This window comes from Mycteria americana, chromosome 3 (assembly GCF_035582795.1).
Source record: "Mycteria americana isolate JAX WOST 10 ecotype Jacksonville Zoo and Gardens chromosome 3, USCA_MyAme_1.0, whole genome shotgun sequence".
Lineage (NCBI taxonomy): Eukaryota > Metazoa > Chordata > Aves > Ciconiiformes > Ciconiidae > Mycteria > Mycteria americana.
The window spans coordinates 81483630-81499405 of record NC_134367.1 but is presented as its reverse complement, the minus strand read 5'-3'; the positions used below and the strand labels follow the sequence as shown (position 1 = coordinate 81499405).

General features: G+C 36.0%; 1 protein-coding gene across 1 annotated transcript in view; it reads left to right on the top strand.

Annotated features, from left to right (window-relative positions):
* WDR27 (WD repeat domain 27) overlaps positions 1 to 15776 on the top strand; it is a 155547-nt gene that overhangs the window by 1719 nt on the left and 138052 nt on the right. The window contains exons 3-13 of the mRNA XM_075497174.1: positions 1099 to 1223; positions 1704 to 1817; positions 3916 to 3967; positions 5105 to 5178; positions 6065 to 6179; positions 7526 to 7658; positions 10731 to 10834; positions 11270 to 11337; positions 12289 to 12422; positions 13818 to 13894; positions 15322 to 15400. Of these exons, the coding sequence (XP_075353289.1) occupies positions 1099 to 1223; positions 1704 to 1817; positions 3916 to 3967; positions 5105 to 5178; positions 6065 to 6179; positions 7526 to 7658; positions 10731 to 10834; positions 11270 to 11337; positions 12289 to 12422; positions 13818 to 13894; positions 15322 to 15400 (1075 nt within the window). The remainder of the gene's footprint in view (positions 1 to 1098; positions 1224 to 1703; positions 1818 to 3915; positions 3968 to 5104; positions 5179 to 6064; positions 6180 to 7525; positions 7659 to 10730; positions 10835 to 11269; positions 11338 to 12288; positions 12423 to 13817; positions 13895 to 15321; positions 15401 to 15776) is intronic.

Here is a 15776-nt window from a genome sequence, read left to right as displayed (position 1 = left end):
CAGGCCATCATACCTTCCCAGAAGACCCCGCAGGGACAACCGCCGCGCTCCCGAGCGCCCATCGGGCCGCACGCCCCAGGCGGCTGCGGGCCCCGCGGCGGATGCTGCGCTGGGCCGGGGATGCCCGAGGCGGGCGGGCGGGCGGCGGCGGCCCCGCCGGGACGGCCCCGGGAGCTGGCCAAGGTGCTGTGCGGTCTTGGCATGTTTTCTCCGATCATATTCTTACCAACTATATCAAGGTAGTTCAGGAGTTCTTTGTGTGGTCCATGTCTCCATCCTGGTAGATCCTGACAGGTTAATCAATTGTAGAAACACTGCACAGCATCTAGGATAAAACTTAGAAAAGGACACCTATAGTTGTTGTGCCTGTATCCTAGTTAATGTATTGCCTATGAAATCCTAAAATGTAATGAGATGTCCAAAAATCTCCTCACATAGTTAAAGGTAGCATTGTAAGATAGGGGTCTGCAGAAACTAGCCTGCTTGAACCAGCGAGATGACCAGAATGAAGTTGTGAAGAGAGGGATGAAACATGAGCCTGTTCACCAAGCTAGTCTTATCATCTGACTGTGTAATGATATTCAGTAGTGTACTTCCTCTTTCAGCCCTTTCCCACAGAAGAATTAAAACCAAGAGAATGAGAATCCCCCTTGCTTGATGGCTGAGTGGCTAGGGTATTGTCCTGGAAGAAGTGTTTCTCAAACCCCTGTTTTGCTGGGCTTCAGTCAGGATTTCTTGCCTCCAAAATGAGTGTGGCACTACTGGGTTCCTTGGGCACATCACCCTACTCCAAAAATCCTGTCCCTGGCAGTCTTCGATGGAAGTATGATTTGATGGGCACACTTATTATTAGTATCTCAAAGAGTACCAGATCACGTCTAGGCAACAAGGCAGATGGAGGAATCCTGCTGGTGCATAGTTCTGTGCTTTGCTTTCCAATAGCCTGGTATAATTAAACTGTGGGTTGTTCTGTACATCTTCCTGACAGAAACTGGGATAGCTCTGTGGTTAGATAACTGCTATGCAAAGTTTCTAAGAATCTCAGTGCACTAGAGTTTTATATTTCATTGAGTGTCAATAACAATAAAATTGCTGCAGGGTTAACACCTCAAGGAATTGTTATAGGAACTCTTTTGGGAATGGTGCTTCATGTAAGATTTAGTCCGGATGATCAACAAGTGGCAGTATGTGCTGGAAATCGGATCTACATGTTAAGTGCAAAGGTGAGATACCATTCTTTGTAGCCATGGTTCTGGTATTTCTTTAACTTACTCACTTTCAAATAAAACCACGATATGGAAATGTCAGAATAATTAAGCAAAAGCATTAATTTTTATCATATAGATGAAAATAAGTATGAACTAATACTTGATAATGCATCATATACCAGATAGAAGACTAGATGAAAAAAAGTTGAAGTGAAACAATATCTCAATAACTTAGAAGAAGAAAACATTCTGAGGACATCTGAAAAATTACTCCTATATCATTCATTCTGAAGAAACAAATGTAATGTGTAGTGGTTTTGCCAGCAGGATGATATACAGGGCTGCAGTTTCAATGAGAAAAATCTTACTGAATCAATATTTTGAATCCACATCTGTCATTTTTTAGCAACAGTTATTAATTATTAAAACATTTAGCTAATTGTCATTTTTAGTTTGAAATCTAATCTGTTTTTATTTTGACTTAACTAATCACAGAACGAAGCTATACTGGCTGAATTGGATGGCCACCTGGCTGCAGTGACTGCTGCTGAGTTTTGCACATGGGAGAAAAGTACGCTTATATCAGTGTCAGAAGACAGAACCTTTAAGGCAAGGAAATTGTAGAGCTGCACTTTTTAAAAATATAATTTAGTGAATATGTGAAGTAGTCTTTCTTTCCCTTTAAATATTTTCTGAAGATTAAGCAAAAACATCTTTGACTTTATAGAGATCAGGACATTGTTCTTAGAGTTGGTTGGGAAATTATTGTAAAAATTAATTACTCTTTTTTAAAAGAACAATGCAGGTTTTGTATATTCAAAACTTTCTATAGCGAAATGTTAACTGTGGTTATTACTATAATATGGCAAATGGAAATAAAATATTTTGATCAGTTTGGCTGTAACTGAAGTGTTTCAGTGTGCTGAACTGAATGAAAACATTTCACTTTGAGTCTGCTGATATTGATTGGAATTTTCCCTTTTGGGAATATTGGTTTGGGTTATTGCATGCAATGGCTGGGTTATTGCACACTGGTAGGATTTTTTGCCAGACGACATTTTATATGATGACACCATGGATTGCTGCTGCTGTAAATGACGACAATTGAAGACAACTTAGACAGTAAGGGGAAACAAGGAGCCTGACTGAACCCAGGTGTATCTTCCAGGAGATACTGGGGTGGATACCTTGATTAGATACAGTTTAGTCTACTACTGATTGTCCTCTCTGTGATTCTAAACATAGCCCAATATTTGGTTCTACAAGCTAAAATAAAATTAAAGTTTACTATATCAAAGGTTGATTGGTTTGTTTGTTTGGTTGGTCGGTTTTGTTTTTTTTGTTTTTCTCAATTTTTATGTAACTCTGTTCTGGAGAAAATGTGATTTTGATTTTTGTTCTGGTCTTGGATGAAAAAAAGCAAAGATTGAACTGGAATTTTAGGTAACACTACTAATTCTGACTTTCTGATTGATTGTTTCTTATTTAGTTTATGTTGATCTAAGAAATTAAATCAAGGTAAAAATGACTGAAGGAAAACTTATGTCTTCATGTCATGACTTCAGTCATATATACTTCTTCATATTAATTTAATGAAGACTTGATAAATTATGCAAAATCCTAATGAATAAGTTGTTTTTTGGTTTGTTTTTTTTTTTTTTTTTTTACCTTGATAAATATTAGGACTAAAATGACAATCAAATGAAAATATTTTGCAAGTCTCCCAAATAATTTAGTATGTAAGTCTTCAAGTTTTATTTTCTCTGCCTGATTCTGCAGATCAGGGGTAATTCTCTGAGGGCAGCCATGCTGGAGTCTATGCTAGTTGGTTCCTGTGATTGCAGCACTTGCAGTGTGCAAAACCTTATGCTCCCCTAGCCTTTTTACTTGGCTAAAAAAGTGGTGAAACATGTGAGAATCTCTTCAGATGAAGTGGCGAAACAAGATCTTAAGAAACAGATTTTCAGAAGAATGACGTTTACATTCAGAGAGAAATGAAACATGAACAAAGAGAAAAGCTTGGGAGCTAAACAAAGGCTCACAGCCATGTTTAGAAAGCAGGGACTGTCTTGCTGTGATTTTTTCCATCCCAGCTGTGACAGCTACCATAAACGTCATGGAAGTATTTGTAGAGAGAAAGGCTCATAGAAGTAGCAACATGAGAGGAAAAATTTGGGTTTATTTAGCTTTCTTAATCAACTATTAAGCATAGAATATATCACGTAGAAACAGTCATGTTCATAATGAAAGTTGACTTATATGTGGGTCTATAGATCATAACAAGTATCATTATTATTAATAATGACCTCTTGTCCCAGAGCCCAATATGAAAATTGTGAAATTATGCTAGCTCTCTATGTGAAATGTAGAACCAGTTCAAGTATGTCTTTTCATTGATTTAGCTTAAGTCACTAAGAGATCAGCCTAAGCAAAGATGATAGTAAGTACTTCTAAGGACTTTGTGTGTCCATACCAGGTGAGTTTCACCTTTTTCACTATGGATACTTATCGATTAAACAAAGCCCTACGTAGTTAGAAAAAAAATGCTGAAAAAAATCCTTACCATATTGCATCACTTTCAATGGCTGCAATTGAAAGTGCAGAAAACAGCTCAATGGCTCTGTTTTCACCACATGATGGCCGTTGAAGTTTGTGTTTTCCTTAAAGATCTAAGTAGGTGCCTATCTTTACTTTTTTTCCTCTAAAGGTGTGGGACTATTCTACTGGCCAGTTAATATATCAGTCAGGAGTATTAACGGGTAAGTTTTCTTTTTTATATATACTTTTTCATAGCAAAAGTCCTCTCTCTAAACAATAATATAAAATTATTACAGAAGTATTTAGTGAAAATAGTTCTAGCAGACTAGGTAGTAGTAAAAATATTATCCTTTAAAGCCAGTAATAAATATATTTTCCTTTAAAGTGTACTTTTGGGTAGATAGTTTTAGTGTACTTTCATAAACAGGTCTTTTTGTACAGCCTGTGCATGTAACTGTTGCCATTTACTGAGATATGCAAATGAAGCTTTCTTGTTTTGTAGATACAGTTCCACTGTCTGAGTACTATGTGCTTGTTTTCTTTCAAGTTTTGTATATGACACGGAAGGAAATACTTTAAGTATACCATATGTAGATTTATTAGCAGTGCCTGTAGCTGATGGCATATATTGACTTTAAAGGTGAAAGCTACTTTTGTGGAAAGATGAGAGCAAAAGGAGAGAAGAGGAGGAGGGCAAGCGCTGTCTCCAGTGCAGCAGGGACCCCTCCTCCAATAGCACTTTTCCTGCAGGAACCATATCGTTTTCAACAGGACCTTCTCAAAGTCCCTGTTGGTTGTTCCTGCTTGTGGTGCTGTTGGTGATTGGAGCACGCTTCAGGGACACGAGCTGCATGGAGATTGGTTGTTAAGCTTTGTGCATCCATATTATTAGATGACTTCATGTGAACTAAAAGCTAAAAACCGCATGGTAGGAAAGGAGAGGAAGAAGGGGTGATCCCCCTCCGGTTGCTGGTGGCAATTGCTTCCCTTGAAAACCTCCCTTAACTGCAATATCAGGGTTTGCAGGTGCAAGGCCACGAGAATAACAGCATGGGAACAACAGGGGCTTGCCCTACTGCCACAGGGGCTCTGAAAACCATGCCACAGCAGCTTGGGTGAGAGGGTGAAGAAAACCGCTGCCATGGCAGCTTGGGTGAAAGGCAGGCCACAGACCTGCAAATGGAAAGCACTTAGCAACACAAAGGCTAAGGCACACAAAGCATTGTGCAACCGTAAGAATTGCAGTAAGGGTTTTTTTCACCTGTCTTTATGAATAGGAGGATTCAATTTTGAATCATGTATTTTCATTAAATATCTGGTTTGTGTCTACTCTGGAAATAATTTTATCTTTTTTGAAGCAGCATTTCCTTTGCTAAGTCTGCTAATTGATGAAGAAAATAAACAGTTTATCACTGGATGTGCTGAGGGACAGGTAAAAATTACCCATTAAACTCAGTCTCTATGTCAAAACAGTCAACTATTATTAATATCTCTGTCTATAAAAAAGCTTCACAATCTGTATACGTGTTTTGAACTGTTACAACAGTTATTTTAGTAAGCACAATTCAATGCTTTGAGCATAAACCATATATGGTATATAAGACCTCTATTACAAAATGGAAACTTTTTCCTGAAAGCCAGGAAAGTTTTTAAGAGCACAATCAGTGATTATATAAGAGGAGTACACTGAGAGGCTACAAATATATCTGTTTTGAAAGAAAAAAGGTGAAAAATAGGATTCTCCTATTTTGGCCAAGGAATGAAACACATGACAACAAATACAAGAGACTATGATATCATCATGTTGGAATTCTAACCAAATGTGATAAATATGAATATGCATTCCACCTCCTCTTTAATTTAATGTTAAGAATATATTTACATGAGATTTTCCAGCTGTTTTCCTTCAGTGTTACCATTCAGTGAAGAAAATTAAAGATTTAACTATAGTGGTGCCTAAAAAGAGAAAGGTATAAATTAAATTCATGTGCATGACTCAGTGAGCAATAACATGCAGGTTACCTGTGACTTTTAATTGTGGGAAATAGTCTATGAGGAGTTTTTTTCAAAGGCATAAACATGTGAGAATTAGATGTGCAGTTCAAATTGATAATGGCTGCTCTTGCTAATATTGAATATACCCTTTGATAATCTTAGAAATGCATATAATTGTATTTCTGGTCCAAGGTGAGATTCCAGATACAAAAATTCATTAGTTACATCAACAGTTTTAAATATTGGACCTTTAGTTTGTATTTACGTAAGCTTTATGTTTCGTGTCAAAAGGTTATTGCAATTGCTTTTTCTTTTTCTTGCAGCTTTGGATCTTCAGTTTGATCAGCGATCATAATTACCGTTGTGTGGTACATATCAACTTAAAGAAAGAGCAAGAGAAATTCTGTAATAAAGTGTGGAAATCTGGGAAAGAAATAGGTAGCACAGTGCTTCTAGAATGCTGTTTATGGTATATTCTAGTTGTTATTGGCTACTGCTTTTTATACCATGAGAATTTCTTATAAGTGATAGAGCTATGAGTCTCAAGTCTGTGGCATGGAATTCTTACTGAAGCTGATATGAAGTTGGGTATTGGCATATCTGGAAAGAATTATTGGACATCTGGAAAGAATTATGCATGTATGTCTGTAATAAACTCTTGGCCAATGTATCTGTTTATAAAACACTGCATGATGTGAATTATTAAGTATTTGGTTTTTATTGAATTCATTGCCCAACGCTTCAGTGAGACCAGAATCAGTGCCTAAAAATTCATCCATTGTCTAAGTGGAGTACCATTTCTCAGTTACCTTTGAAGCTTCTAGGAACCTCTTTTTTTTTTGTTTGTTTGTTTGGGTTTTTTTGTTTTTTTTTTTAAATCCATACCAAGTGCCTCCATGATATGGTGTTTCTCTGGCTGTGGTATTTCTAGTGGTATAACACAGAGTACTTATGAGTCTTTAGAGACTGCACTGGTAACCTCAGCAAGGCGATTCCATGTTCCCAAATGAGGGATTCAGACCACCTGCACAGTAGCTGAAGTGAGTTGAGGTCCTCCTAAAGGCAAGAAAGAGGGAGCTTTCTTTAGGGAAAGGGAAATCTGGTTTCCCTTTCTTGCTCTTTTTCTGGCTTCAGTGACTGTTGTATTCTTGGCTGCCTAGTGGTCCAACTTCAATAATCCTAAGGTCCTAACCTAACAAGAAAGACTGCTACATTTCTTGTTATTATTTAAAATATATGGATGTCACTTTCATCTTTGGATGTTTGAGAGTGATGTAGTGTCTGTGTAGTGCTGAATTCGGTGCTAGTAGTTCCTAAGTGTGAACTGCACATGCATAATGGATTGGAGACTCCTTGGGAAGATGAAGCTGAGGTGGCTTTCCACCTTGTTTTTGGATTATGTTGTAACTTTAGCGTCAAGGGAATTTTCAGGCTAAGTGGAAAGGTACCCAGCATATTTAAGGGTTGTTGGAATATGGCTTTCAGAGTCACTTTTTGAGATGAACACACCTAAATTCTGCCAAATCCTTTTCAGTCCTTAAGTAGGCTCTTTGGATTTTATCTCCAGGTATTTGAAAGAAGACGGTACTAAAAATAACATAATAATGAGGAAAGGTATTTCAAGAGGGCTGGCTCTTAAGATATATCCAACTTTTGAAATAGAAACTTCTTGAGTGTGGTCTTAGTTCATGATACTTTACTACTTCTAATTCTCTCTTAAATCCTGTCTGTTTCCCTTATTTCATTGTTTTTTGATAGCTAGTATTGTTGATTGTCTTTCTTAGGTGAAGGGCAAAATACTTCCAAGCTTTGCAAAACAAACAACATGAGACCAGAAGGATCAGTGGAAACATCATTGCCTATCCTCTTAATTGAACACTGTGACTTTTTAGTATGTTTCCATAATGAAGAAAACACGTAAGTCCTTTTAAATACCACAAAGTGTTTGGCTGGATTCTATTCCTAGGAGTTCCTATTGGTTCTTGGATTATGTTAACTGCAACTTACTATTTTCTTAAAAATGCAATAGGAAAATCAGAGAATGCATTTAGTGATATGCAAGTTTTGGTGGCCTACTCTTAGGCAGATAATATACACAAACTGATTTAAAGTTAAAACTGATTTCTAGACTGAAAAATAATTTTATAAAAATGGCATTGGGAATATCCATTTTAACATCTATTGATACTAGTTGACCAGGGAAGATCAGTTAAAAAAAATAATTAAGAAGCCAATTACAATTAAAAAGCCAAATTTATTTTTAGTTTGCTTTCCTAAGGAAGTAAGTCTGATACAGTTGCTGTGTGCCTGTGTCAGTTTGCCTTCCAAATTTAAAAACTTTTGAATGACATAACCTTTTCTAGCCCAACTTCTGTCAGAGAGACAGACATTTCGAAGCATGATGTTTTTACTCCTTCCCATGGAATTCGTTGGCCAGATAGAGGAGAGAGACCTAAATTAACCCTTATATTGCATTTCTTTCCTGAAGACAAGTTTAACCATATTATCAGGCACCTGCGGATCTGTTCAGGATACTGCCACAAGACCTGTCTTATAGGACAACTTGTTTTTGTTGTTATTTATAATTGTCATTTGGATAAATTTTTCAGCCCCATCATGTTTTAGGAAACACTTTTTCCAGTCTTTGCCCTACGGTAGGTTGTACAGGTATAACTCATTAATCCTCTGCTTAGATATATAAACAATTTTTTATAATCAAAGAAGAAAAATATCCAGCAGTCCTGGATCATTTTGTTTATCTTTATGTCAAATTGAAGTAATTATTAACAAACAGTTATTTTCATGATGCCTACATTTTCAGAAGGACTACCATTGAGAGGAAGGAAGTGGCGATTTTTAAGATGTACATCTCAGACATACTTTAATGGAATGTCAGAACTCTAAGGCCAGAAGATGAATTATTACAGTCAGTTAGTCTTATTGCTTGTATAATACCACCCTCAAACCAGCAAAACTTTGTCTTGATCAAAACTATAGGTTTAATTTGAACTACAGCATGTCTTTAAAGATGGCTAATTTTCCAGTGATGAAGAATCCACGATGTCCCTAGTTAAGTTGTTCCATCAACTGACTCATTCCATTTTACTTCTAATCTGAATTACTCTTTCATGTACAGTTATTGGTTCTTGGTATGTTTTTTATTCTGATAGTCTAGAGCCAGCTATGATTAAATTCCCTCCTTGCATAGCAACTTGTAGCTCATGAACAAGTTATCTCCACACTTCTGCATAAAATAGTTTGCACCTTGTATAGGGCATGTTTTCTGTAGCATTTTTAACATTTGCTTTTGAACTTTTTTCTGAAATTCAGTCTCATTTCTTTTTCAATGTCCTTTTTGGACATGGTTGCCTGAAATGGATCCACAATAATAGGTTAATTGAAATAATTTTCTAAACTGAGATAACATTACTTTCCAATACCCACCTGATACTGCCTGGCTTTGTACATCTAAGGACTATTTACCCCTTCAGCTATTGCATCACAGTTGGAGGTTTTGTTTTGCTTATAAACCACCATGACCATTACATTCTCACTATTAATCCAGTTCCATTATCTTTTGTTTTTAGAGTTTTGTATTTATAAGTATTTTTCTGTTTAATTTTTAAATTACCATGTGTTGGTTTTAGCAGGTGGTTCAGATTTGTCTGAACAACTGATGAATCCCTGATTTACCACTTTTCCTGCCTGGAATGAAATGCAACAATGAAATGTTTTTGCAACATTGATGTTGAGTCTCATACTTCCCTAAGCTTTTTGAAGTTGAGTAATTTCATGACAGTGGATGGCATTTTATTATTGTAAAGTGGGTGTGAGATCAACTTCCTGTATATATCATTTGATATCATTGTTCGTAATAACTTGATAGTGCCACTTCTTTATAAATAATTCAAACAATTCACAAATTAAATCAGTGTTACTGCCGTATGTGAAAGTAGTGCCAACCACAAACAAAACTATACAGAGCACATAAAAGTATCACAAACCAGAAATGAAACTGTCTTTCCCCATCCGGTTTTTAAAGTATTTGACTGTTTCTGTGTTTTTGTTTTTTTTTTTTTTTTTTTTTTTTTAAGTAAAAAAAGCATTAAACCACTGTGGTGACTCTTTTCATGCCAGGTTTCAGCATTATATTTTTCCATACCCTTACTTCAACTCGTATGGTCTGACTTTACAAATCAAATTGATAAGTCTACTCACTCTTATTTGGAAAATTTATTAAAATGTTGATGTCAATTTTTATTTACTGTGGCATCAAAACATTTTTAGTTTTTGAGAACGACAACTGTTATTTTGTTATAATCATCTCATGCTTAATAATATTTTTCTTCTATGAGGGTGTTGACTGAAATTGTAACCAGTTGGTCTGCTCTGTGGTGTTTGCGAAGGCTGGATTTCATTACCTAACTGCAATACTACTGCCACTAGGCACAGACTGAGACAGATATTCCAGGCTTGCCTGTTTTATTTTTTTCCCCTTAGTTTTTGCTGGTTTTTCTCTTGCACTTAACTATGTACAAACACACCTTAAAATTTCACTGCTTTTTGTGTTTTCATATTACAGGTGGTAAAAGTAAGAATTTATGTGGATTTGCCTCTTTGTTTTAATTTACTCTTTGTGGATATAGTGCTTTTACAGCATCTCCCAACTGTTACAAACCACAGTAATTTTTGAAGAAAAGTATTTCCTATGCTGTTTTAGACTTGCCATGAGGACTTACATAAAATCAAGGATTGTATTCTGCTCTTAGTTTTCAAAACTTCACCAATTTTGATTGAAACTTTTTACTTTGAGCTACAGATTTTAAAAAATGATGTAAATTTAAAACCTTTTTTTTTTGGTGTGGTTTATTATTGTTGTTGTACTGGGACTGGGTAACAGGTATTAAAAAAACAATTGCTGTGTCTTGTATGGTAGTAAGAAAAGCTTCTTTATCATACTCAGATAATTTTTTCTCCCTTTTTTAATAGATCTTCTGCTCTGAATACTAGCTATTTTTGGATAGGAAGCTCTACTGGCTTGTTAATAATTAATTTGGCAAACTTTGAATTAGAAGCTTTTTTATCTTTCAGAGGTATGATTATAAAATATGTGAATACACTGTAATGTGATTGCTTTCATTTGTTATATAAATAATGTAAGAATTAGTTTGTGAAATAGCAGACTACAGTAGAAACTAAGTGTTTTTTTAAAAATGTTTTTTTCTAATTCATTTTTGTATGTTTTTCTGGCATTGCTGACTTGTCTCAGAAGATGTGTCAGCACTAGGTTTCTGTAGTGGCTAGCAATGAATTTTTAGCTGATTTTGCAGTTTATGAGTGTTAGATACAAGGAATTTTATTCTACTCCTACATTATAATGTGGGGGCAAGCTAGAAGGATATACACTGAAGACAATGGATTATGGTGGTGTCAAATTAGTATGAGTAATTTTTTTTTTCCTGTCTTAGTGATAGTTTTTGCTTTTGAAATGCAAATACAATTTTATAGCAGTATGTTTTTTGGTAAAGATTACAGTGACCTCAGCATTCGGTTTGCCGGATCGTGTGCATTAACAAGGAAGGCAGTTAATGGAAAGGTGGGTATACAGTAAACATTGATTTAATTAATGTTTACATTTCCAGTTATTTCCAATAAATATTAATTATGCATTTTATTTACAGATTAATGTACACATTTGTTTTGCTTGATGTGAATTACACAGTAGTTTCTCTGGAGAGGGTTGATTCTTCTTTATGGAATCTAGTAGTTTAAATAGCTGGGTAGTTTTAAAGCTCTCACAGTTTGTATACTGTCCAAAGTGATTAACAAGCAAAAGGTGAATTGGTTTTTTGTAGTGTTCAGTGTGTACCTTGAATATCAAGAATGACCATTAGGGGAGCAGAGCCAATCTTTTAGGGGAAAAAAGATATAAGCATTGTTATACCTTGTTTCTCAAACAAATGTTAGGATGAACTGCTTCTGAATCCTTCCAAGAAATCTGTGAAAGCTATTTGAGTTGTGAGAAAATTTCTGTGGAAAGTCACTAAAAGTGCTTTTAAGGAAATTAAATGCACTCTTTTTTGTCTACTCCATTTTTGCTGTTACAGTTTTCCTACAGAACTGAGCTGAATGTAGGCCTTTCTGCATATTTAATATAGCAGTGTTTTGTTTTAAAGAAGGATTTTGTTTTAAATTCAGTTCTTAGCATGTTCTTAGCATGTCTCTGAAACCAATCTTTCTTCTAGGTGTATTTCTTTTCTCACAACTCTTACCACAGAAATATCTCTATTGTAGAAGGTATTGGAATTTCTGTGACTATTAGGTATGCAAGTCTGTTAAGACACATTTAATCAACATAAGCATATTTTGAAGGACAGCATTAACCACTTTTTACTGTTTAATGCTCTGCAAGACTAAACCCATGGATATTTTTGACTAATTTTCATAAATGACACAAAGTGATTTCATTTTCCATTATAAATACTTCAGTGTTGGAGCTTAAATTATGAAGTAAATGGAGTGTTATTTTATGGTATAATTGCTGCAGATTTTTTGCTTGATCACCTCAATGTTTGAAGATATGACTGCTGTGTTGGAAGTTAACCTTGCTGCATTGGTGAGAACTCAGCAGAGTGATTTTCTCCTATGTGGAAATGAGAACAGTCTATCGGTTATTGCCAGGTACAGAATAACTTTAAATGATTTTCTTCTGAGCTGGATTGCACATTTGCTTTCCTGACACTGAAGTGCATCAGATGGTTTTGTACAGTGCTATTCGTTGACATGGTTTTATTTTTCTTGTTTTCCTGTCATACTTTAGTTGTACTGAGTGGGAGACATCACAGAATCACAGAATGGTTGAGGTTGTAAGGCACCTCTGGAGGTCATCTTGTCCAACTGCCCTGCTCAAGCAGGGCCACCTAGAGCCAGTTGCCCAGCACCATGTCCAAACGGCTTTTGAATATCTCCAAGGAGGGAGACACCACAACCTCTCTGGGCAACTTGTGCCAGTGCTCAGTCACTATCACAGTAAAAAAGTGTTTCCTGGTGTTCAGACGGAACCTCCTGTATTTCAGTTTTTGCCCATTGCCTCTGGTCCTTTCAGTGGGAACCAGGCACAGAGCCTGGCTCTGTCTTCTTTACAGCTGTACACTGGTGCCTAGGGTTGTTCCTCCCCAGGTGCATGACTTTGCACTTTCCCTTGAACTTCATGAGGTTGCTGTCAGCCCATTTCTCCAGCCTGTGGATGTCTGGATAGCAGCACAACCTTGTGGTGTATCAGACACTCCTCTCAGTTTTGTGTCATCACCAAACATGGTGAGGGTACACTCTGCTCCTTCATCCAGGTTATTAATGCAGATGTCGAACAGAATTGGACCCAGTATTGACACCTGGGGTACGCCACTAGTTGCTGGCCTCCAACTAGACTTTGTGCCACTGATCATCACCGTCTGGGCCTGGCTGTTCAGCTGGTTTTCAATCCACCTCACTGTGTGCTCATCCAGCCCATACTTCATCAGCCTCTCTGTGAGGATGTTATGGGAGACAGCGTGGAAGGCCTTACTGAAGTCACAGTAGACAATAGCCACTGCTCTTCCCTCATCTATCAAGCCAGTCATTTTATCACACACGTTTATCAAGTGGATCAAGCATGACTTCCCCTTGGTGAAGCCATGCTGACTACAATTTTCTTGTCCTTCATGTGCCTGTAAATGATTTCCAGGAAAACACTGACATCTTGAAGACAATAAAAAACCCTACAATATACACTGAAGTGAAGTGCAGATTTGAGTGCTTATATAAAATCATCAGTTAATATTCACAGAAATGGGATTTATCATGTAAATGCAATGGTCTGTGAATCTAGTCAGGCCAAGGCTTGTCTGTGCTGCTGGCTATCTGAGCTGATGTCTAATCCACTATGCCTGATTTGTATTTATGAAAATCTCACTGGTATCACACATATACATACACACATGCAGACAAATAGCTAAAAAGAAGTTTTGACACCTTTTCCTAATCTAATGCTTTTGTCCATTGCATTGATTGATTTTTGTGCTTGGTTTTATAACTTAGGTGTTCTTTATTGACAAATTCTCCATTGTGTAAAGGTTTAAAGAAAAACGTGAAAGAACCTTCTAGTAAAACACTTGGTAAGTATAAACCAACCTTGAAATGAATTAATAAAATTATATTTTTAATTATAGTACCTGACTCACAACTGGCTGGTACCTAATACAATCAATAATTTGATTTATATTTTAAATATATATTGCATTATATTTTTATTTTAGTAGGAAGAATTTTATACTTCTAGTAGTATTTCATATCCTACATATGTATTTGTAGTGAAAATGATGGTAATATGGTATTTTTCTTCTCTTAAAAACAATCTTCTGAGAAGTTTCTGTGGATTTTAAAAGAGTTAAAGAGTGTAGAATATTTACATTTTTCATAAGTCATTCTTTTTCCATAGCATGCAATATATTTTTCTGTATAATTTGTTGTTTCTTTCTTAACTTTGATTACCTGTTTTGATTCATTTTATTGCCCTGAATAGTCTTTTGTCAATACCTGCAAGTTTAGGAAGTTAATTTTTGCCTCAATGTCCTATAGTTTAAAAAAAAGGTCTGACTTCCAGTTGCTGTTGAAGCACTTGTAGCATCTTTGCTTAGCAACAGGAAAGCAAAGTCCAAAAAATACCTACAAAATAATTTTTTCATCATCACCTTTTCTTTAGGAAAGATATAAAAATACTGGTAGCTGTAGATGTGTAAAAATAATCTATTTTTACTATATTGATTGTCCTTGTTGGACCTGTTAGAATGTCAAAGGTTGTATCTTTAGTGTTGTATGATATTCTGAGAATGCATCTACAGTGCTTTAGCTAGAATTCCAGGTTGCTTTGGACACCCAGCACTGATGCCTGTACTACCCCTGTTGACACCTCACACTCAGATAGATTAGGTGCTGTAAGAAAATCCTATAGTCTTTTATGGCAAGTGGTACTGGGAGCTTCCCAGGAAGGACCCTTTTCTGCCTCATCACTACATAAAGAGAAAGGATAGCTGGTGGGAGTTGAAGGAGTTTCTGTCCTCATCATAGGTAAATGTGCCCATGAGATCACTCCCAATGCACCTGAAGTTTTTCCCTGGGAATAGCAAGATTTCCCCCTTTACACCATTTAGTTAATTAGGTTGTTTCTGCTGATATGCAATCCTCATATTTAGTTTTGGGTTGGAGGCTGCCCTTCAGGCTTCTTAGTACAGTAATGTGAATGCAAACATTATTAATGACTTAAGCCACGCAAAACCCCAAACATTTATGTGTTAATTCAGAGTTTAAAGAAGTTCCTACTCATTGATATTATTGGAAGAGGGTTGTTATGCAGCGTAACAGTTCATATTTCTTTCCTTTTCTCAGTAATCATCATTTTAGAGTGATTGGTCATAAATGTGTTTTGTAACATAAGGAGACATCAAATATTTCTACTGTGCTAGTTTAACTAAGTATTTACCTTGACCGTAAATATACAATGTTAAAAAAACATTTTAATGAAAATTAAATTATTTTTCTATAGGAGTGAAAAGCACACTGAAAGATCAGCCATTGGTTTTCCATAAAAAAATTAAGTCATCAGGTTATACAGCAGCACCACAGTGAGTAGATACATTACTATTTTTGTCTGTTTTATTGGTGTGTGATATTTTGTCACATAATAGAGCCATATAGTCTCATGACTGTGAAATTAATCACCCGTGAAAAAGAGATATGATGTTATCAAACAAAATAATTTTAAAATTCTTGTAAAACAAAGTTTTCACAGCTTCTGGTCAGTGTTCAACTTCCTTTCAAAATCTGTATTAGACATCCTGTCTCTTTCACATGATTAAACTCTTCTTGTTTTTTCAGCTTGCAGAAAGAAATGTCTGAGAACTTTATATGAATGGATTTTGACCTTCAGAATGCATTATCCAACAAATAACTCACAGAAAGCAAAATTTAGGTGCAAAGTCCAGCATTAGATCATTAGCA